Source organism: Heterocephalus glaber, unplaced genomic scaffold (assembly GCF_053883595.1).
Source record: "Heterocephalus glaber isolate CG9 unplaced genomic scaffold, H.glaber_assembly_v1.0 deba00001454, whole genome shotgun sequence".
Classification (NCBI taxonomy): Eukaryota; Metazoa; Chordata; class Mammalia; order Rodentia; family Bathyergidae; genus Heterocephalus; species Heterocephalus glaber.
This window is the reverse complement of record NW_028258303.1, coordinates 4,904,157-4,926,035: the sequence shown is the minus strand read 5'-3', so window position 1 is coordinate 4,926,035 and position 21,879 is coordinate 4,904,157. Positions and strand designations below refer to the sequence as shown.

Below are 21,879 nucleotides of genomic sequence, written 5' to 3'. Positions count from 1 at the left end.
GTAGTGAATCACAGTTTAAAAATACATGTTTATATTATATTAGACTTGAAGTAGAATAAAATGCTGTTTCAGTAAGTGATAGGAAATACAGTTAGTCTATGAAAATAGTATTAGTACAAGCGCTGTATTTGAGGTAGGTAAATCACTGACTCTATAAGGAAAGAACCACAGTCACCTTCCTTACTTCTGTTTGGTTTTCTAAGGCATAGTGATACATACTTTGAGGTATTCTCCCCATTGCTGCCATATAAGGTATGTTCTCTAACTTTTGGGTGAAAGTGAATACAGATTGACTCATAAACCAGAAAAATAGAACTCATAGTTAAAGTGCTGATATGAGTCAGAATTTTATACATATATTCACAGAAAATGTCAGTGATTACTTGTTTTGTCTCCCTACTCTTCTAACCTACAAAAGGCCAAATCATTTTATTTGACAGAGAAAATGTTAAATTTTCAAGGAGCATATTCACATTACACATCTATATTTGTCTGTTTTCTGTTGCTATAACAACATACCTGAAGTTGAGTCTTTCATAAAAGAGATTGATTTCACTCATAATTTTAGAGACTGAAAGTTCAAGATCAGGCAGTCCCTGGGGTCCACATCTGATGAGGACCCTCTTGGTTGAGTCACTGCTGTGACCCGCACCGTGTAGGGTCGGAAGCTGGGGAGAGCAGTGGGAGATGAAGAAAAATCGAAGAAACAAAGACTACTCTTGGAAGTTGGAACCAGGTGGAACCATAGCTTGTTGGGCGTTAATGGCTTCCTGGAGCCCCATGTGCTCCTTATTTATAGTGGAAGGCAAATAGGAAGAGAAGGTGGAGCAAATAGTGCTACATGGCGTACATGGCCTAGGTGGAACGTTAGCGTGATTGTTTTGTGATGGGGGCATGTGCAGGAAGGGAACAGGGAAGGATACATAATAATAATATAACTGTCTCCTGGGGCTTTGCCATCCAAGGTCTAGAGTATTAGTCAAATCTGTGGAGGAGGAAGGGAGTAGGGAGGAGGTGAAGAACCATCTTCAGGCAGGTCACCATAGAGTAGATGGCATTATGGTATGAGTGTGTGCCAGAGGGAAAGATCACATTGTGAGACAGGAAGCCAGTGTATAGGGGCCGGCCAAGCTGGCTCTTTTATAACTTCTCATCCTTGTGGAAACTAACTGGGATCTCACAGTAGCTACATTAATCCTGTCCGAGGGTCATGCACCCAGTGACTTAATCAACTGCCTCCTAACTTGATCTCTTAAAGGTTTCACCACCTCCTAATATTGCCATCCTGAGGATCATGCTTTCCAGTAGAGGAGCCTTTGGGAACAGTCTACATTCATAGCAACATCCATTTAATTGTATTTGAGTAGCATCTGTAGACTGGTTGGTTGAAGTGCCAGCACTGTAACAACACTATAATGTAAGACAGAATGACATGTAGGTAGATTGTAGATTAATAAGCATTGGAGAAATGGCAAACAAATTGAGATATGACAAAAAGCCTTTATGCATTTCTAGAAAAACATCACTTCATGAATTTTCTTTACTTCTGCCCCAGTTGCTAGTAGAAACTCCTCTGAGATTTTATTTATTCGTGATATTTTATGGTGGTTCAATAGTACCTGTCACTGGCAGGAAAACAAGTTCAGTGTAAGTTCTTTAGTATAAGCATAATACAGTACCTATAGATTCTTAGGTGTTTGGTGGGTGGGCAGTGACACAACCAGTCACATTTATGGTACCCTAGAAACTGTGTGGGAGGTAGATGCAGTGCCTAGAAACTTTCAACCACATGGGCTCATTTGCCTGAATTCAAATATTTTATTCTAGAACTAACACTGGAAAATACGTGGCAAAACAAAATTAAAGGTTGCTTATTAGATTACAAAAAATAACTTTTCTCAGTGCTTTCTCTGCCTCAAGGAAATCCTGTTCATCAAATTAATACAATTTTATTAGCAGATTTCTTCAAATTTTGGTAACAGCACAGTTAGAAAAACAATAGCTTTTATTTTCCTATGCTTGGTTCCCATGGTTTTTTGACGTGGGAAATTTCAGTGTTTCTATAGCTATCATATTTATTGTTCTTTTTTTTACATTTACTTAGTCTTCTGGCATTCCAGCCATACCCATGGTGTTAGGGTCATGTGTTTCCAAGCATTCCATACTTGGTGAAAATATGCTGAAGGTTGAACACTTGTACTTTGGTAGTGACTCATGATATAGGTGCCATGTCTCCTGCTTGTTACCCATAGTACATTAAGGGATAATTACCCAAGTGTCTGTCTTTTGAATTAGCCTGAATTGTTCTGTTTAGTAAATATCTAACAATTAAAATGATACTATGTATATTTAAAAACTGATTTTGGTAATAGGCTTTGGGCTCGCATATTTTCAGTCAATCATTTCTGTTGCTGACACCTACTTTCTGAGTTTCATAGGAAAAGGCAAAGCGAGGTTCCTGTGTGCCTATTGAAAACTTCTTGTAATTTTGAAGGTTTAATAAATTGCATTAGAGAATTCTAAGACATTATTAAAATTACTGTTATAGCTAAACATTTTGGCTTTTTTATGGAAAAGCTTAGTGTAAATATACCAACTGTATCAAATAATCATTTTCAATAGGAATCTTAAAAATTGGACTTATTTAAAATAGTATTTGCCGTATATGGTTATTATTTTTTAAAGTGAAAGTTTTGTTGCTTTGTTTGTGATTGAGGTTCTTCTAAGAGATAAAAGCTATAGGGAGGGGTTAGTATAGCAGGGATATCTAACACCTCATAAGTTCTAACTAGCATACTTCTTTGTGGATAAGATTGTTTTCTATTTATATTTTTGGGATATTTGTCTTAATGGTCTACCATGTAAGATATTAACATTTTATTTTCAGTGCAGTTTTGTAAACAGTAGGGCTACCTTTTTTCTTTGTTGAACAGTTTTCAAACTACATATTTATATGGAGATTAAGCATTTTGAGGAATTGTAGTTTTATTTTTATTTGAGAATAATAATGATATCTTGGAGGATGCACCTAAGGGTTACTGTAGGAGAATTTTCTCTAGATAATACTTAACTACTTATTGTTATTTTACCAATGCAAAAAAGTGTAAAATCTTTTCTACAGTGATTATTTTGATATTGTTTTCAGTTTATATATTATTATGTGTGTGGATGTACAACATACCCAAGACAAGGCTTGGATCTGGTTTTCCAGCACTTGAGGTCTCTCACAATTCTTTCTTCTCTCCTGGTCTTGGTTCTCTCCTCTATGATTCATACTGATACCCCCCTTTGTTTTCTTGTGTATTTTCTGGTTTTCTTTCCTTCCTATCCTTGACTCCCAGCTTTTGGCAACACCTAATTCTTTTGAGAAGTGGCAAGTAAGATCACCCTTCTGGCTGAATGGAGTTTGCAAAGCCCAGACTCAGATAGTAGTAAGCAGTGAAGGAAGATGAATTAGGCTTCCGAATCAATGGGAAGTCCATCTCTGTTGTTGAATGAAGGAAAGTTTAGGCTTAGGAAAGCAGAGGGAAGAGAATGAAGGAAGATATTTGGCCTTTCTTTAAGAAAAGCAGGATTGACTGGTCAGTTTGAAAAGCTGACTTCTCTGCCCTATAGGTCCTTGAAGTAGGCTTCTAGCCCATGTAAATTTTGTGGCTTAGTATAATGATAAACAAATAATAGTGAGCATTTGCTGTACATTTTGTGGTATGTGCTGTGCTAGTGTTTTATTTAATCAGTTTGGCAGTTCTGTGAGACATGTGAAATTATAGTCCCTATTTGCAAGAGAGATAGCTGGGGTTTGCAGAGGCCAAGTTACTGCAGTTCATACAAGTAGCAAATAGAAGAACATAAATATGAACTCAAGATTGCCTAACTTCAAAGTCTTGCTCAGTAATGTGTTCTTACTTGGTGTATGAATGTAGCAAGTCACTTAACCAATTTGAAGCTTTGTTTTCTCATCTTTAAAATAGCCTAAAACAACAGTAATGAGGAATTTTAAGCGCCTTTACAGTCCCTGACTTACTGTTGATGCTCAGCAAATAGTACTGCCACTTTTCCTGAGTTCTTTCTTTCTCAGGACAGTAAATGACATGTGAGAAGGTCTTCTTCCTAAAGTTCTAGGAGAAAATTTACTTTTGAGTGTTTCCTACTGAATATACAAGTTAGGGTAGCCCAAGGCACCAATCCCTTTTTCCTTCCCTTACATCTTTCTCCATGCCACACACAGATGATGGGGAGGCTCCGGAAAGATACCAGTTTCTTGAAGACCTTGTAGTTGTCTTGGAGTACCTTCATGTCAGCATCACTAACCAGGAGTTGAATTTAGAGGTGGTTCCAGCGTGTGCAGCTGTATTTGTTTGCAACTTCAATGAGATCAACAAGTAATGTTTTTTGGTTTTTTTGTACCGGGGATCGAACTTGGGACCTTGAGCTTTCGAAGCACGCAGCAGAACCACTGAGCTAAATCCCCGGCCCAGAAAGTAATGTTTTTTAAAGAGGCACACGGCTGCAATTAAGTTGATGGAAAATTTGACAGCAGTACTGAAAAAAGTATTTGAAGATCAAAGGGGAAGCATTTGCTTGTGATTAGTGTGATTTATACTGCGCTTGACCCAGCCGTCGCTTATGACTGCTTCCTTCCTACACATTATACATTTATGAAATACACACACTTCTGGTTGTAACATATACAAGATAGACTGATGACAGAAAGTTATTAGTGCTTCAAATAAATGAAAGCTATTCAAACTTGCAAAAGTAGTAAAAGATGAGCTATACAAATAAGTCTTTCCTTGGCCGCTCACAATTCATAATAATGCTGCATACCAGCCAATTAAAAGAAAAGAAACACTTGTCTTTCAGATGAGTAAATGGCTTGGGAGTGGCTGTGGGGATAAAAGGAACTTATAGGGTGTAGTCAGTGGGGTGGGTGCTACCTTCTCACAAACGTTAAGTTTGTTTCTATCCAGCATTTCTCACTACATACATACAGCATTAGTTCAGGCTCTTCATGCCCTTAAATTTTATTCATGCAAGTAGGAAGCCTGGGTAGAGAGTAAGGAAGATAGAGATTTATAAAAGCTGTCAATGTTGAAAGCTTAATATGATTCATATTATGGAAAACTGTAAAGAAGGAGTTGATGTGAAAATTTAAATCTGTGAAAACCCACCCCAAGAGAGGGAGAAAAAGCTGACATCCCATGGGTTACGTCTTGTTCTCATGTGACATTTTAAGGTACTCCTGGTTCCCTGTACAAGGAGAAATGCTAGGCCCTTGAGACTGTCCCAGCTTCACCTTTGAGGGTCAGTTAGCTCAGGTTACATCAGGCCCAGTTTTTCCCTCCCAGCAGACCCTGGGCTTGGCAGGACCAAAGACCATGATGCTAGCTAGAATAAAGACATTCATTCTCTATCAGGATGTCAGGATCTGAGCTCAAGAAATGCTCATCACTGGCGAGGCTGGGTCTGCATGAAAGATGGGATAGACATATTTGTCTCCATGGGAGGAGAGTGAAGTGAGGTGGGGCATGCAGGTGGCCAGTGCAGGGCAGGCTGAAGCAGGTGGGCCAGCTCAGAGTGGCTCTCCAGAGCCAGGTGAAGACTGTAATGGAAACAGAAGGGAGCCGCCCCCAATCTTTGCTAGCCAGGGGTGCTCTCAGGACCACCTTCCCAAGGGCTAGAATGCAAATTCAAACTCTAAGGCTGGTGAGGACAAAGCTCCCACTGTGGGAAGCAAGGACTTCAGACTCAGCCCAGGCTTGCAGCAGCCAGGGGAACCGGGCAGCTGTCTTTACCTGCAGGCCACTGCTCGCTGTTCTTGCTGCAGAGCCACCTCCGCCTGCATGGGACAGTGGCAGTCTCTTGATTCATAAAAGCTTTTACAGAGAGGTGGCTGCACATCACTAGCTTACATGTGAAAATCCTTCTCAGCCAGTTGCCTGAACTTCTAGGTGATTAAGGTTGTGAATTTTTACTTATCCTTTGTTTTCAATAGACATTTATCTTTCAGAATAGGATTGTGTTTAGCAAAAATGGAACACTATTAAGTTCAAAACATGAGTTGGTGCAGTTAACAAAGGTACTTGCAAGAAAACTAAAACATTTCTTAGTTAAAAAAAATAAAAATTTCTTGTGAAAGATTGTTCAGGTGGTGATGGGCATTTGCTTCCATTTCTGCTAATTGTTTAAGTTGAACATTGGTATGTAAGTTACCAAGGAAATTGTGACATCTTTTTTAGAAGTCCTAGAAAGTCTGTATTTTTAACTATCTAAACTAGATTTACTTTGTGCTACTGGAAATAAGGTTTGACTTTTGACCTTAGGTCAGCTTACCCTAATAAATGGAGATTCTGCTTTTCAGCTTAGAACCTATTTTTCTCTTTGGTGAATTAAGAATATTTGTATCATAATTTAATATAGTAAACTGATGCACTTATTTATTGACTTTTTTTTTTCTAAAAGGCAGGATCTTGCCATATTCCTTAGGTTGGCTTTGAACTCCTGGGCACAATCAGTCCTCTTGCCTCAGCCTCTTGAGTTGAAGGGACTGAAGGTGTGCATTACCATGCCTGGCTGTTTTTTTACTTTAATTTTAATAGAATCTAATAAAACACTGTCTAAAACCTGTATTGTTTAAGTCTCCAGGAAAAAAGTTAACTAAAATATGATCCCTGAATTTATGAGCTTATTTTGAAGTTGGAAACACATCAGTGACAAAGTACATCTGCCTTGTATTTCAGGCTTCAACTTTATTCTACATGCTAGGAAGCAGAAGACATTTTCAGTTTTTCTACCCTTATTTTATGAAGATAATATTGATATAAATAGAACCCTATAGTGTTATTGTCAGTGGGGCCACTGTATTAGTCTGTTTTCTGTTGCCAATAATATAGTACCATGGACTGGGTAAGTTATAAAAAAAAAGAGATTTACTTTGGCTCACCATTGCAGAAGTCCAAGGCCAAAGGGTCACACCTGGTGGGGACCCTCTTTCTGGCAGAGGCTAAAGTGGTACAAAGGAGGGCATAACATGGGAAGACACAGGGTAAGATGGTGGTTGGGGAGGGAAAGAGAGAGAAAAAGAAAGGGGAGAAAGGGAAAGAGAGAGAAATTGATTCCTCTGGTCTATCTCCCTTATATAGCCACCGAGATTTCATCATGGGGACTCTATCTCAGTGATTTTACCCTACCTCAGTCACTTTCCGAAGGCTTCACCTCTAAACACCATAGTCAGGTTAAGTTTTACTCTTAACACCTCACAATGGCTTTTAAATTTCAACACATGAACACTTGGGGGACACACTAAACTATATCCAGACTCTAGCGTCTACCATTCTGGAAATGTGAAGATGGAGGAAAGTGGGAGTACTGTGTAGTTTGAAGGTGGGGAGACTTATGGGGACTAGGGATATACCTCACTGGTAGAGTACTTGCCTAGCATATGCAGTGCCCTGGGTTCAGTCTTCATCACACACACACACAGTGAAAAAAGAAAAAAGGAAAAGGAAAACTTCTCAATTAGGCAAGTAGGCAGTAGGCAAAATCAATGTGAAAGACGATCAGGGTGTGGTCTATCAAGGGAGAGGAATGGAAGCATTGATAAAACAGTAATTTTCCTACCTGTGGTATCCAAGAAAGAGGCAGAATTTATGGAGCTGTGTGGGGTTTTTGTGCTCTATCATTTGAAAATAAAGGTGAAAGAATACAAAGATAGTTAATTCTGAGAAGTAAGTTTGAACAACTTGAGAAAATAGGGTTTCCTAGGCACTGTCACAAAGGAATAAGGAAAGTTTATCTGATTATGACATTGTCTCTCACGTGCTTATTTCCTTTCTATATTGTTTGTTGCCTGTATATTACTGCTGGACTGTGAGTGTTTGAATTGCTTCTCTTGGGTATATTCAGAGCAAATGCCTTTTAGTTTCAGTGTTTGTGTTTTTAAGGCTGCTTCATATGAGAATAAGTAATTTATTTGCAGTTCTATTTCTTGTTAATTTTTCCTATATTTGCCCTTGGCCCCAATAGAATCTAAGAGAAACTATTATTATGTTTATATTTTCTGTCATTATCAGGACTCCAAAATTTAATTGATTTGCTTATTTTAATAGCGAATAAATGTCCCTTTGTCCCATTAGCAAAATTTTCCAGACTTAACTCTTATTTTAGGATTAGACTTCTAACTTTGTACCTGTAGCTCACATAATAGATTGCTAAAACTGGCAGTATCTTAGAAGGCTTTGAGATTATCTAGCATAGTCCCTACATTTCTTGGAGTAGTAATCTGAAGTCAAGGGAATAATAGCTAACATCTTATTCAACTATTGTCCATCCCTTACACTCATAATAGTCCTATGACATAAGTGATTTTCCCGTAGTTGCATAGAAAATGATGGGATACCTGGCTGTAGGAACTGTTTCCTTAATAAATGTACCTTAAATAGTTTAGTTCTATATGAGAGAAAAACAGTTAGTATTTTCTATCAACAAATATTTCCTTTAATAGTTAATTAATAAGATACTAATTCCAACAGCCCAGACATTATTTAATCTAGTAAAATCATATATGTTATCTTGTAAAATGCATATATTTTGGTGAAGGTCTGTAATGTGGTGAGGAAACAGATATGGTTTCTTTCTCAGGTTCTAGCAGTCAATATTATTTTTTTATTTTTCAGATCTAGATGCTTGTTTTGTATCTGAGATTTGTCTGCCTTAATCATTATTTTTTAAAGAAGGCATGTGACAACGGATAGTAATAAAATCTAGCTAAATATAATATTCATTATATTTATTGTTTTGCCTTCAAATTATGAAATCCAACTAAACTCTTGTTCATTAAACTGAGGGTGTTTTTGTTTGTTCTGTAGTGTTTTTGTTTTTATCAGAAAGTCATTTTACTAAATTGTTCTTTAAAATCATTAGGTTTTTAAAAAGCTGGGGTAAATATATATGTATATATAACATAAGGTTAATTGTTTTGAAAATTTTAAGCATACAGTTCAGTTGCATTAACTGAATGTCCTCAAAATGTTGTGCTACCATCAGCACTGTACTGTCTATTTATAGAACTTTTTCATCATCTCCAACAGAAATTCTTTGTATCTTTAGTTTCAGATACTAGAGAGTTCCTGGTTATTTTCTTTTTTGTGGGGAGACTGGTCTCTCCCATCTTTTACTAATCCAATATTTAGTATAATCTGTGTGTATTTATTGAACACTGAGATTATCATTTGAATTAGAATAGTTTCTTTTCTATTTTTTTGGTACCAGGGACCGAACTCAGGACTTTGCACTTGTGAGGCAAGTAGTGGCACCACTGGGCTAAATCCCCGGCCCAGAACAGTTTCTTTTGATTGTATATTTTTCATGTGTCTAGGTATCTATGAAAATTGTATCATTTTTCCTTTTATTGTACTTTTATATTTGCTTCTTTTGGAGTAATGAAGTATATATGCATTAAGTTTGAAGGAGATTAAGGTAAATAATACACATTTTTATTGAATAAGGGAAGAAAGACTAGGGCTTAAGGACTGTGATATACAAAAAAGTCTGGCAGTCTCAGATATAAGGAGTTTCCTTCCCCTCTGGTTAATGCTTAGAGCAGGAAGTACACCCAATATTAAAGATATTTGATCTAAAAGAATTCAGTCCATAAACACTGGATATGAACTGGACTCAACAGGAAAGACTTCCTCCCTGTATGTGACTTTTTGTTCTCAAAAATGCAGCTGTTGAAAGAGTTTTCAAAAATTATTTCAAAGACTATAAAAACTCCATTGGGGGAAAAACCCCATTGAAATTACATTCTTTTTCTTCTGCTAAAATGTAAAGTTTCCTTTACTACTTCCTTTCCACATTCATAACGATCACATACTATTGCTGCATAATAAAGAAATGGAGAAATTATCAGAAAACATTTCTCATAAAATTGTTTTTAATACAGTAAGAATTTGAGAAAATAATTTGAATTTTAAGTTCACATATTAAGCAAGTAATACTATATTAACATAGTACAGTATATGCTTTTCCTTTAGTGTAAGCAGAAGTGTGATTTTTATCTGCATTAATTCATCTTTATTTTTAAAAAATGACACAACTGATGAAATGTATTTATTGCAGCTAAAAGATGGTGGCAAGGCATCTCAGGCAAATGTAAAAATAGGAGATGTGGTTCTCAGCATTGATGGAATAAGTGCAAGTGGAATGACTCATCTGGAAGCCCAGAACAAGATTAAAGGTTGTACGAGCTCCTTGAATATGACTCTACAAAGGTAAATTGGTTTTTGTTTGGCTCTGAGAGAGAAAAGTACATGAAAGAATGTTTTTGTGTGTCTGATTCATGGTGTTAACTAAGAAGCAGTTCTACCATTTTTTTCAAGTAGATAAATAAAAAAATATAATGACTTTTCAGTTGAATATTAAACAGTTGAATATTGCTGAAAGTTATGGATTATTTTGCCATATAAAGGCATAAATTCATATACTCATAAAAATTAGTTTCAGAGAATTCAAGAATTCCTAGCATTTCTTAGTGAAGCTCAGGATAAAAATTCTTACTGTAGGGCAAAATTCTTGTCCATAATATTTTGAGCAGTATATTATAGGATACTGTTTTAGAATGAAGTTTGACTTTCTCAGTTTACCTTTTTCATTTTTTATTCTGAATAGAACACAGTCATTTAAAGGTTGAGTTTTAAAAAAAAATTATTGTCTCTTTTAAAGTTACTCTGGCTTCAGTCATAAAATAATCATCTTATTGTTCATAATACTGTTTTTTCTGTATTTTTTTGAGCATCCCAGCATTTGACCTGAACTGAAATTACCTACAGCATATGTTAAAAATAAAGACATTATGCTGAATTAGAATTTCTGAAAGTAAGAATCAAGAACATATTTGGTTAAGTTACCTGATTATAATGAATTATAAAGTTGGAAACACTATAGTATCTCAGGCTTAGTTTAAGGGAGAAAGATGAGGGAATGGAGACAGGATGATTGAATGATGCCTCTGAACCTTTAGGTTTACAAGGGAGACATGATCATTTACCACGTAGTTATGGATGATTTTATACAGTCTTATTTTTGATGCTTATAGAAAGTGTTCTATCAAATTTAGAAAACACTACCTACCCCCAAAGCATCTTACAGTCTTCTATAAATTTCCACACATATTGTGACCCTTTCAAGGGGCAATTAAATATATGGCACCTTCCACACATATTTGACTATGTTTCTTCTATCCTCTCCTGGGTGTTCTTTCCACAGTGTTCTGTGGAAAGCATGTTGGAAAAGCTTCTTTGTTCTTTGTTACTGCTCTTCTTGGGATTGTTATTTAAAGGACTCATATAGGATAAATTATACTTGCTTGTCTGGATGAGTATCAATTTAAAATTGAACAGGAAAAAAATTGTTTCGAGACTTACTTAGACTTGTAGATCCACTTTGATGTATCATAAATTTCTAATGCTCTTTGGAGTCTATTTAGTGGGAGAACTTTCCTTCAGTAGGTGTGCTGAATCAATTGTTACATATATTTACATTTTAACAGCTATTAGCTATATATTTTAATACATAGAAAAGTAGTCAGAGAAAAAAATAATCTATTGCTAAAATCATTCTGTTTCAGTAATATCCTTGTGTTCCGTATATTGAGATACGTAACATAAAAGTTGTTACTAATTAACTGAAGGTGTTCATTTTTATTTACAGGCATTTTTGCCAAGTCTGAATTTTGAAAGGGAACCAAGAGCATAAGAAGTTTAGCTTATCTAAGATATCTAGAAAGCAAACAAATTTAAATGCTATAATGCACTGTTTTTCATGTTCAAAAATTGAGAGTTTATACAATGGTATAAATGCTTTCCCTGGGCTAAGTTATCATTTTTTTTCCATACTAGTCTGCTTGTTTTCACATTGTGTGCTTCTTATATCTAAGGGCCTAGTGTCTTATTTTCTATTGAAAACACTCGGGGCCTCATAAGAATAGATGAAAACCAGATGTTACTCTGTTTGGATGCATTTCCAGCTTAAGCAGTCTGCTACTGACTCTACTAAAGATTCTTTTAAATTTCTAAAGCACAAAAATCTAACAAACCAACTTACAAAACCAATGTTTTATAACTATTTGGAGGTTTTACTTAATCTTATCTTCTTGTTTTTGAATGTAGATGTTCAGGGACCTGAGGAGAGAGAATTTTACAGTCCTGTTATTATTAATTGTAATTCACTTTATGTTTCTGAAAATTTCTCATGTTAGAAAATGTCACTGGTTTTGACAGTGTATATATTTAAGGAAACTCAATGGTAGAACATTGACAGAGTTGTTGAAGAAAAACTTTGGCTTTTTAAGGAAAAGATATTGAAGAGTTATGTTTGAGTTGTTCCTATACCAGGGCCATTTTCTCCTTTTGAGCAACATCCTTAATTGGCCTTCATTCACTTCTTTATCCCTCACTAACCAGTTGTTCTGATTCCAAACTGAATTACGTACAATTTCTCTCTGCAACTCTTTCTTCATAAACATGTAGTTTTCTTCACGAATACATAATCTTCATTACAGACTTGTCTTAGTCCTTTCCCTAAAAGCAGAACCTAAGATGGTGGTTCTTCTGCAAGTGAGACATACAAGATCTCCTTTCAAATGTTACTTGTAAGAGAGCAAAGCATGGTGAGGAAACAGGGGAATCAGAGATGGACATACCAACATTATTTACCCCAAACAGGAATCATGTGTTTATTTCATAAGTGTTTATGGAACTTTTACTATGTGTCAGGCATTGTTATACATAATGAGAACATAAAAGTGAGCAACAGACAAAAATCCCTGCCCTCATAGTACTGGCATTTCAGTGGCCAAACAATAAACAGGAAAGCAGAATGCATAGTGTATCATGTGGCAATTGACATTATGAGGAAAAATAAATCATGTAAGAGATACTAGGGAATGCAGAGGTAGGGAATTGCAATTTAAAATGGAGTGGTGATTCCACCATACCAAGGGCAGAGGAGCTAAGCCAATCCCACCATCCAGGAGGAGGCTCCCCCGCTGCCATTCCACTGATCCTAAGGCAGAGGTGAGCCAATCCCAGTGTCCAGGAGGAGGCTCCCCCACTGCCATTCTACCGCGCCTAGGGCAGAGGAGGTGAGCCAATCTCAGTGCCCAGAAGGAGGCTCCCCCGCCACCATTCCACCACTCCTAGGGCAGAAGAGGTGAGCCGCGCGGGTGCCAGCAGCACACCGCCCAACCATGGAAATGAGAAGACATGTAAACAAGCCTCAAAAACAGACTTCCAGATCACCTACAGCAACCCCAAAGGAAAATGAGATGGAACAATCTGATACTTAACTACCTGGACTCCCTGAGCTGGTAACAAAAGATCTGGAAAAAAAGGAAATCAGAAATAATTTCTCAGATAAGAGCAAAGATTGTGCCCATAGTGCAAGACATGATTAATAAATCTAGAGAGGACACAGATGAAAAAAGAGGAGCTGAGGAACATGATGGAATCCCAACATAGGAAACAAATGGAATCCATAAAACAGATGTAAACAGATTTCCAGGAGATTAAAAACTCCATTGAAAGTGTACACAGCAGAATGAGCGCATGTGAGGACAGAATTTCAGATATAGAAGATAAGATTGCAATTAGTGAGGAGGAAAAGAAAAATTACTTTAGAATTGTAAGGGACCACGAGAAAGCAATCCAGCAGCTCTTAGATGATGCAAAGAAGAATAACATAAGACTGATTGGAGTCAAGGAAGAAAGAGGAGAGAGTGCAGATGACATTAAAAAACTCTTCACATAAGTGATGGCAGAAAACTTCCCAAGCAGGGGAAAACAAATTGACATAAAGATAAGTGAAGCATATAGGACTCCAGCTAGCATTGATCAAAAACATCTATACATAGGCATATAATAGTTAGGATTCCAGAAACCCAACAGAAGAACAAAATTCTACAAGCAGTGACAGAAATGAAACAAATCACATAGAAAGGAAAGCCCATCACAGCAGACTTCTCAATGCAAACCCTCAAGGCAAGAAGAGCTTGGAGTGTTGTATTTCAAGCTCTAAAGGAAAACAGCCTTCAACCCAGATTGATGTACCCTGCAAAACTATCTTTCAAAATTGATGGAGAAATAAGATTCTTTCTTGATAAAGAGAACTTTAGGAACTTCATGAATACCAAACCAACACTCCAGAAAATTTTAGACAATATCCTGGGAAAAGACAATGAGGATCACAACCCCAGGAAGCCCAGCAGAATGAATCCATTGTGCATGACAAATTCAATGCAAAGGGGGAGAATCCAACAGAAAGAAAAGTTATGACAAGGCTTTTAAAACTTTTAACTTCATCTCCCTAATGAGTTTATAATTCAGTCTTGTTATAGTACTGGTTAGTACTTTTCTGATTTTAGTGTTGCACACCTTTCCTTGTGCTGTACTGGCTATTTATCATCTTCTTGTGTCTACTTTTTAATTAGGTTGTCCATTAATAAGCTGTAAGAGTTCTTTATTCTGATCATAGGTTATATGCATTGCAAATAAGGCCTGTTTAAGGACTACTTTTCATTTTAACGATGTCATTTAAAGTTCTAAATTTTGATGGAATCTCATTTATCAATTTTTTTCTTTTACACATCATGTTTTTTGTGTCCTAGGAAGTTATTCCCTACCCTAAATTCATAAACATTTTCCCTTATAATTTCTTCTTAAAGTTTTATAGTTTTAGTCTTTCATATTTAGGTTCATAGATCTTTTCAATTTATTTTTATGTATGGAAATAAATTGTTGAGGTTAATTTTTTATATATGGATACCAGGTGTTCTAGTCCCATTTGCTGAAAACACTATGTTTTCCTTGGCTCTTGAATTTATACTCTATAAAATGTTAATGTTAAATAATCTTTCAAAACTCAGTGGACCATACATATATATGGTTCTATTTCTAGATTCTCTGTTTTATTCCAGTGATCTATATGTCTTTCCTTACACCAACACTGCCTTGGTTATTGTAGCTTTAGAAGAAGTCTTAAAATTAGGTACTAAATGTCTTCTAACACTTTTTTTTTCTTTTACTCTTACCTTTCTAGGTCCTTTGTACTCCTACATAACTTTTAAATTTCAATATCCAATTCTTCATTTATAGGAAGTATACATATACCTGAATTTTTATATATACCTTGTGTTTTCTAATCCTGCTAAATTCAAATACAAGTTCTAGGGGCTCCTAGAGATTTCTTAGTATTTTCTCTGTAGATGATCATTTCATCTTCATATAAAGATTTTGCTTCTACCTTGCCAATCCTATCCTAAGTGTATCATTTTACTGCCAGACTATTTTGCTTTAGGCCTATGTTTCAAAGTTTAATGGACAGGTGAAGACTAGGCTTATGTGCCCTTGTTCCCCACCTTAGGGAGAAAGCATTGTATCTTCTCCATTCATATAAGGCGTTCTTGCTGGAAGTATGGAGTACATGTCTTTAATCTGTTGAGAAGGTTCTGTTCTACTTCTGGTCTCCTGATAGCTTTTACCATGAACAGCTGTAGAATTTATTCTGATATTTTTTCTCCAACTAGTGACAGGATCATATGGCTTTTTCCTTTCCTCTGTTGAAATGATGACTTATGGGGGTGGATCTTCCAATGCTGAACCAACACTGCCATCCCTATAATAAAACCACTTTCTACATCCTGCCAGATCTGACTTCTGATAGTTTGTTTTGTTAAACAAATTTCTATCTGTGTTCATACTTTTTTCTTCTATTATCTTTATCCAGTTTTAGGATTAGCACAATGTTGAGTTCCTAAAATGAGGGAAGAAGTGTTCCTTTTTTTTCTGCTTTAAATGTTTGATATAATTTATCAGTTAAAATGTATACGAGCCTGTTTTTGTCATATAGGTAGGTTTTCAAGCTAGGAATATACTTTCTTTAATAGGTGCTATTCAAATTTTATATTTCCTCCAGAGTTAGTTTCATTAATTTGTCTTCCAAGGTACTTCTTAGAAGTTGTCAAATTTATTTTAAAATTGATTATATGCTTTCTATATCCTTTTAAATTCTGTAAAATCTGTGGTAACGTCTCCTAGATCTTGATATTGTAATTTTCAAAATGTATAATTGATAATTGTATAATCGGAAGAAAAGGTCTAAAGGAGCAGGGGAAGTGGCAGGGGTAGGGGAAAGGGAAGAAGGGAAAAGAAAAAATATGAGAAAAGGAAAAAAATGGAAACAAAGTCTTTGCAAATAGGGAAGGGTGGAGGGGGTGAAGGGAGGGAAAGGGAATGGGAAAGAAAGAACTAAGATATATCATGTAAAGGTAGGAGATCCCAATGATGAATGTAACTGTATTTTATACCTAAAATGTACCAACTATCTTAATGGGGAAGAAATAAAATAAAATAAAATGGAGTGGTGAGGAGAGCCACAGAGAGGTTGTGGGCTAGAGTGTCCCAGCATAGGGATGCACTAGTGCATGGTCCCACTGGGGCACTATGGGTGAAGGCTGACTGGTAGGAGTTGAGGTCATAGAGGTAGGTGAGTCCTTGGAATTTTTCTAATTAAAAATTTTCCTAGGCCTACGAAGGTAATTGTGAGAAAGGTTTGCTGAGTTAAAGCTGCTTGGCCATATATAGAGCAGGGTTTGGGAGAGGAATGACTCCATTATTGAAAGGGGATGCCAGAGGAAGAACAGACTACTAGTGCCGGCACTGCCTTTTCTGTCTAGCACTGTGGAAAAGCCTGATGATTACCACTGCTGCCAGATGCTACTCACCTCTGCCCAAGAATCCTCCCCCCAGGGGGAATGTAGGAGAGAAAACCTATTTTTAAAAAAATAAAAGTTATCGGCAATCTTGTGATTTTTTTTTTTGCATTAAATATTATTTTATGTATCCATTAGTTTTTTAAAATAGTGTGTTGTTTTGAAAATTTGTTTTTCGTTGTTAGGTTCAAAGTCAGTAAACTAAAATGGGATTTAGATAAGAAAAAATGAGACAAAGATATTTGCTTAAGGTTGTTTATAACTGGTATTTCTATCTGGTCCAATTAGGAGGCATGTAATAAGGCATATTGTCCTGGAATAGCCTAAAAACTAAGGTTTATTTAGTATACTCTAGGTATCTAATGAACATAGAGCTGTGGGAGATTTTAATTTGTATTTTACCCTTGAAAAGGATTGACTTTTTGTTTTTTTCTTCTGTAACTGGAACTAGTTCTAGGACTACCATAACTGGACTAAAAATCCTATTTAAAATTATTTTTCGTCTTGAGATTGTTTCCAGCTTCTAGGGTCCCAGAAGAATTTCTTCCATGTTCTTGGTGTCTTGAACAAAGAATTGGACAAGACATGAGGAAAAGATAGCAAAGATTTAAATTTGTTAAGGGTGAAGAAGTATGCTCTGCCCAGTGAGAGCCGCATTGTGAGCAGATTAGCAGCAGCCATAAGGCTAACTGCAGCGCTCGTTCCTGCCTCTCAGTCTTAGATCTCACCTCTCCCATCTGAACAAGGCATTTGGGACAGTGTTAGAAACCCTCTAGGCCAGATTCTCATATCAGAGGTTCACTTGGTTTTATTCCAGATGTGAAAGAAAAATGGGAAATGGCACTTGTCTGATTGTCCCAGCTGCAGGGTTTGGGTAAGTTGTGTTCTGCCCTGGGTCTCTGTGATTGTAAGGTCACGCCCACTTGTTCAGCCAACTTGCCTTGTCCTAATTAATCTCTTAACTCAAAATCAGGTAAATAGTGGTATGCTTATTTTTCTATATTGTATTTGTCTGTGATTTTTGTCCGTGATTTCAAAATTTTTTTTTGCTCATTCATTCATTTTGTGGTTACTAGGGATTAAACCTAGGGAACACTGAGCTGTGCCCTCAGCTTGCTTATCTATCTTTCAATTAGTTGGTACTGGGGATTGAACCCAAGGCCTCACACACATGCTAGGCAAGCACTCTACCATGGAACTACTTCCCTTGCCCTTGTTTATTTTATTTTATTTTGGCCCTCAGGATCGAACTCAGGACCTTACGCTTGCGAGGCAGGTGCGGTGCCACTGAGCTAAATCCCTGGCCCCTATTTTATTTTTTTTTTTTGAGACAGGATGTTCGTAAATTGCTCAGGGTGGCCTTGAATTTTCAAGGCCTCTTACCTCTGCCTCCTGAGTAGGTGGGATTACAGGTGTGTACCAGCACACTAGCTAGTTATGATTTCCATCCAAGACAAAGTGCGTGATCTTTTAAATTACATTGTTTCACGTAATAAAAGAAGAAAATTACAATCAAGAGCTTTTATGTCTAATAATGATTGACTGTATTAGAGTTGGATTCTGTGAGTAAGATTTTGAAAGCATTTATTTCAGTGATTCTCTGCATGGAACACAGATAAACTTGCTACTAATTTACTATATGATTTGAAGCAAGTCACTAAACTTCTGGGACTTAGTTTTCTTGGTTATAAAAATGAACTCATGGGTGATTTATAAAATCCCTTTTTGCAATAAAGATTCTGGTTCTTGTTTTGGTTTTTCAACTATAAATGGATAAGTTTCTTAGAGCTTGCCATAGATCAGACTAATTTAGTTCACTTGTTTTGGCTGAGAGAATCAGGAAACTTGACTGTCTTCATAGGAGCGATCTTAGACTGTACTAGTTAGCAGAGGGACTTGTATTGCTCGGCTGACTTTAAGGTGAAAGGTCAGAGAGATATGAAAATGGCATTTAATCATTAGAAAAACACTATGTGCTTTTATATTCTTATTTTGTATTTTTATATGTGTCCTTTGGGATCAAAGCTTTTCTAATCTTCCTTGTTTTTGTTTTTGTTTTACATTATTAGTAGAGGCATGTCTGTGGATTCTTTTTTTTTTATTTTGTTCTCTAACTTCATTTAGTGTATAACTTGGTATGACTGAAAATGAAAGGTCTAGAAGGGTTGAGTTTTGAAAAATACTGATGTACCCACTTTCTGCTTCAGCTTCTTTATCCTTTAAACAACAAAAAAATTACCAGAGGCCCAGTAACTACTACTAATGAATGACAAATTGGAAAAATTTAAAAGGAACATTGAATTACAAGAAAAAAGAAAAAGTAGCTGTTTTTGTACCAGACTGAAACTATTAGCCATCTATTGTCATTTTAAGGGATTGCTTAATAACCTGTTACTCTTAGCTTTATGAGTCCAACTCTGCTTTACTTTCACTGGTAGCATTGAGAGAGCATTTTAGAAAGCTTTTGGTACCGGGGATGATAGAACTCAGGACCTTACGCGTGCAAGGCAGACGGCGGAACCACTGAGCTAAATCCCTGGCCCTAGAAAGCTTTTTTTTAAATCAAAATTTTCAGTTTTTTTATTGGGATATTTCAGTTAATGTGAACTAAAACACATTTAGTTGGATTATCTTTTTTTAAAATCATTATCCTATACAGGTTACTGTTTTCTCTTTGGTATTTTGGATGTCTGTTTTGTAATTTGGTTTTGGTTTTTAATTCTTAGGTTGGAGTGTGACTGTCTTTCAAAAGGACCAAATCTCATTATATCCCTGCCCTCCCAATCATTTAAGTTAGACAAGCATTTACTGACATCTCTTTTGTGGGTGCCTTTTTGTATACATCATTTAATCCTTATACTCATTGAGGAAAGAGTTAACATACTCACTTTTCAGATGAGCCAATAAATATAGTAATCCCAGGGTGAAGCAGGAGGACCTCAATTTTGAAAGACCCTGTATTGAAATTAAAACAAATTTCAAGAAGGGCTGAGAATGTAACTCAGTGATGGAGCACCCCTGGGTTTCAGATGTAGTACCACAGAGGAAAAAATACAATACTCTTTATTTTTATTCTCACCTGCTAGTATTCTGTAGCAGATTATAACTAAATTACTTGGTGCTTTTAAAAGATCCTTTATATTAGAATGAAAGGAAAAGGGAAAAAAGGCTAAATAAGTGTGAGTCACTGGTTAGGATAGTCATTTGATTATTGAGTTGTATATGTGGTTGCACATTCTAAATCAGAATGATACTTATTTTTCTCTCTCAAGTTTTATAAGGCTGTTGAAGACTTAGTTCTTTAGTAGGCTTCTTTGTATGTATTCTATGATTAGCAACTCAAGCCTTTTAAAAAAATTGTTTTTGAGAACTGTTTGCTCAGTATGACACTCACTGGAAAAGAGAGTGTGTCAAGAACCAATCAACTAGACAGAAAAGTGTTTATGTTATATATCTTTTTCTTCAGTAGGAATAGAGACAAGTATTCTAAGAAATAGTATGTTTAAAGCCTGTTTAAGTATTATAATTCTTTTGAGTCATACCTAAAATAGTCCTTGTGGAAGAAAATTTTAATATGTAGAATTCTTTGTATGTTCAGAATTTCTAAAGAAGGCCATGAAATAGAGATTTAAAAAAAAAGGAGAATGGCAATAATATTGGTTTTGAAATTAGGCTAATTTAGTGCAAATCCTGCTTCTTTCACATCCTAGCTAAGTACCCTTAGGTAAGTTATATAACTAAGTTTCAGTTCTTCTATAAATGAGCATAGTTATACTTGCCTTTAGAGATATTGTAAAAGTTAAATGAAATAGCATTATGTAAAGAATCTAAGACAATACAAATAAATTTTCTTTCCTTTCTTCTCCCCAATTGATGAGTATTAATATAGTATCCATTATAAAATTATTTCTAAAAGAACCTATTTGTTGTGTTTCTTAGCAAGAAAAATGGATGTGACTGGAGAGAAATAGGGAGAAAATGAGAGAGAAGTCAGGTAGGTAGTTACTTGGGAAAAGATTCTTTAGCCAAATAAGTGCATTTTCGTCTTATAATAAAAGCTTTTTCAAATAGTGTAATGGATATAAACATTATGCTTACTGGTAACTACTGCTTTGGTTCAAAATTATTGTCATAACCAAAAATGTATAGCCCATCTGGCAGGATAAATAGCCTCAGAAAGAGAAACTAGTATACACCTAGTCTTGTTTATTCTGCTAACTTCTCTTGTTCTTATTAGAGGAACAATACAGATGCAGTTATCTTTTCCTGTGGATTAAGTCAGAGGACAAACAAACCAAAAAGTAGGTTGTTTTTCTTTCACTTTCCCATTCAAATTCGTGTGTGTTTCCTTTAAAATAATTTTCTGAACAACATATTAAAATCAAATAAAATTTCAAACTCTTGGACTGTTTTTCTGATACTTTTAGATGGATTTTTGTTAAAACCTTTCATGTACACTGTAATTATTGAGGTTTAGTTCAAAAATCTTATATTCATCAAATAAAAATTTGGACTTTTCTTGCAGATTTACCTTATGACTAGCAGTGTAAAGGGGAAATATAAAGAGATTTAGAATCTTTGGCTTCAAGGAATTTGTAATCTCTTTACTGGGGTAAGACAGAAAATGTGCTGCAGTGTTCAGGTAAGGCATGAAACTGTTCAAATGAAAAGGCTTCCTAGAGGTGCTAAAGTGGGCTGGGCTTTGAAGGATAAGGAGAATGTCTCGGATAGAGGAAACGCCCTAAGGTAGGCTGGAGACTGGAAATAGAGGAAGGATGAAAGGAAGGCGTGATTAGAAGATTGCTTTGCAGGGTCTTAGACACTGGGGTGTTATTGAAAGTTCTAATCAGCCAAAACATGACAGTTTTAAGATGCTGTTCAGTGAGACAACTTGGAAGAAGGTGGAGAGTGACCAGAAGCAGGGAGACTAGTCAGGCAAGGATTGTAGTAACCTGGCTAAGCAAGGCTTGGAATAGAAAGCAAAGGAAAAATGAGAGAAAGTAGAACTTGTGAACTATAATCTCTGAAAGCCACAATCATGGCCTGGATAGGGAGAATTAAAGAAAGTAGTCCAATCTAGCTCTGATTTTTACACTGCTTGGGCATGGGCCCAG

The 21,879-nt window shown here is 36.0% G+C and overlaps 1 protein-coding gene across 17 annotated transcripts in view; it reads left to right on the top strand.

The window, feature by feature from the left end:
- The window catches only part of Pdlim5 (PDZ and LIM domain 5), a 258,113-nt gene that overhangs the window by 67,256 nt on the left and 168,978 nt on the right, over positions 1–21,879 (top strand). For all 17 annotated transcript variants that reach the window (XM_087215824.1, XM_087215829.1, XM_004848090.3 and 14 more), the window contains exon 3: positions 10,120–10,271. In XM_087215824.1, the coding sequence (XP_087071950.1) occupies positions 10,120–10,271 (152 nt within the window). The remainder of the gene's footprint in view (positions 1–10,119; positions 10,272–21,879) is intronic.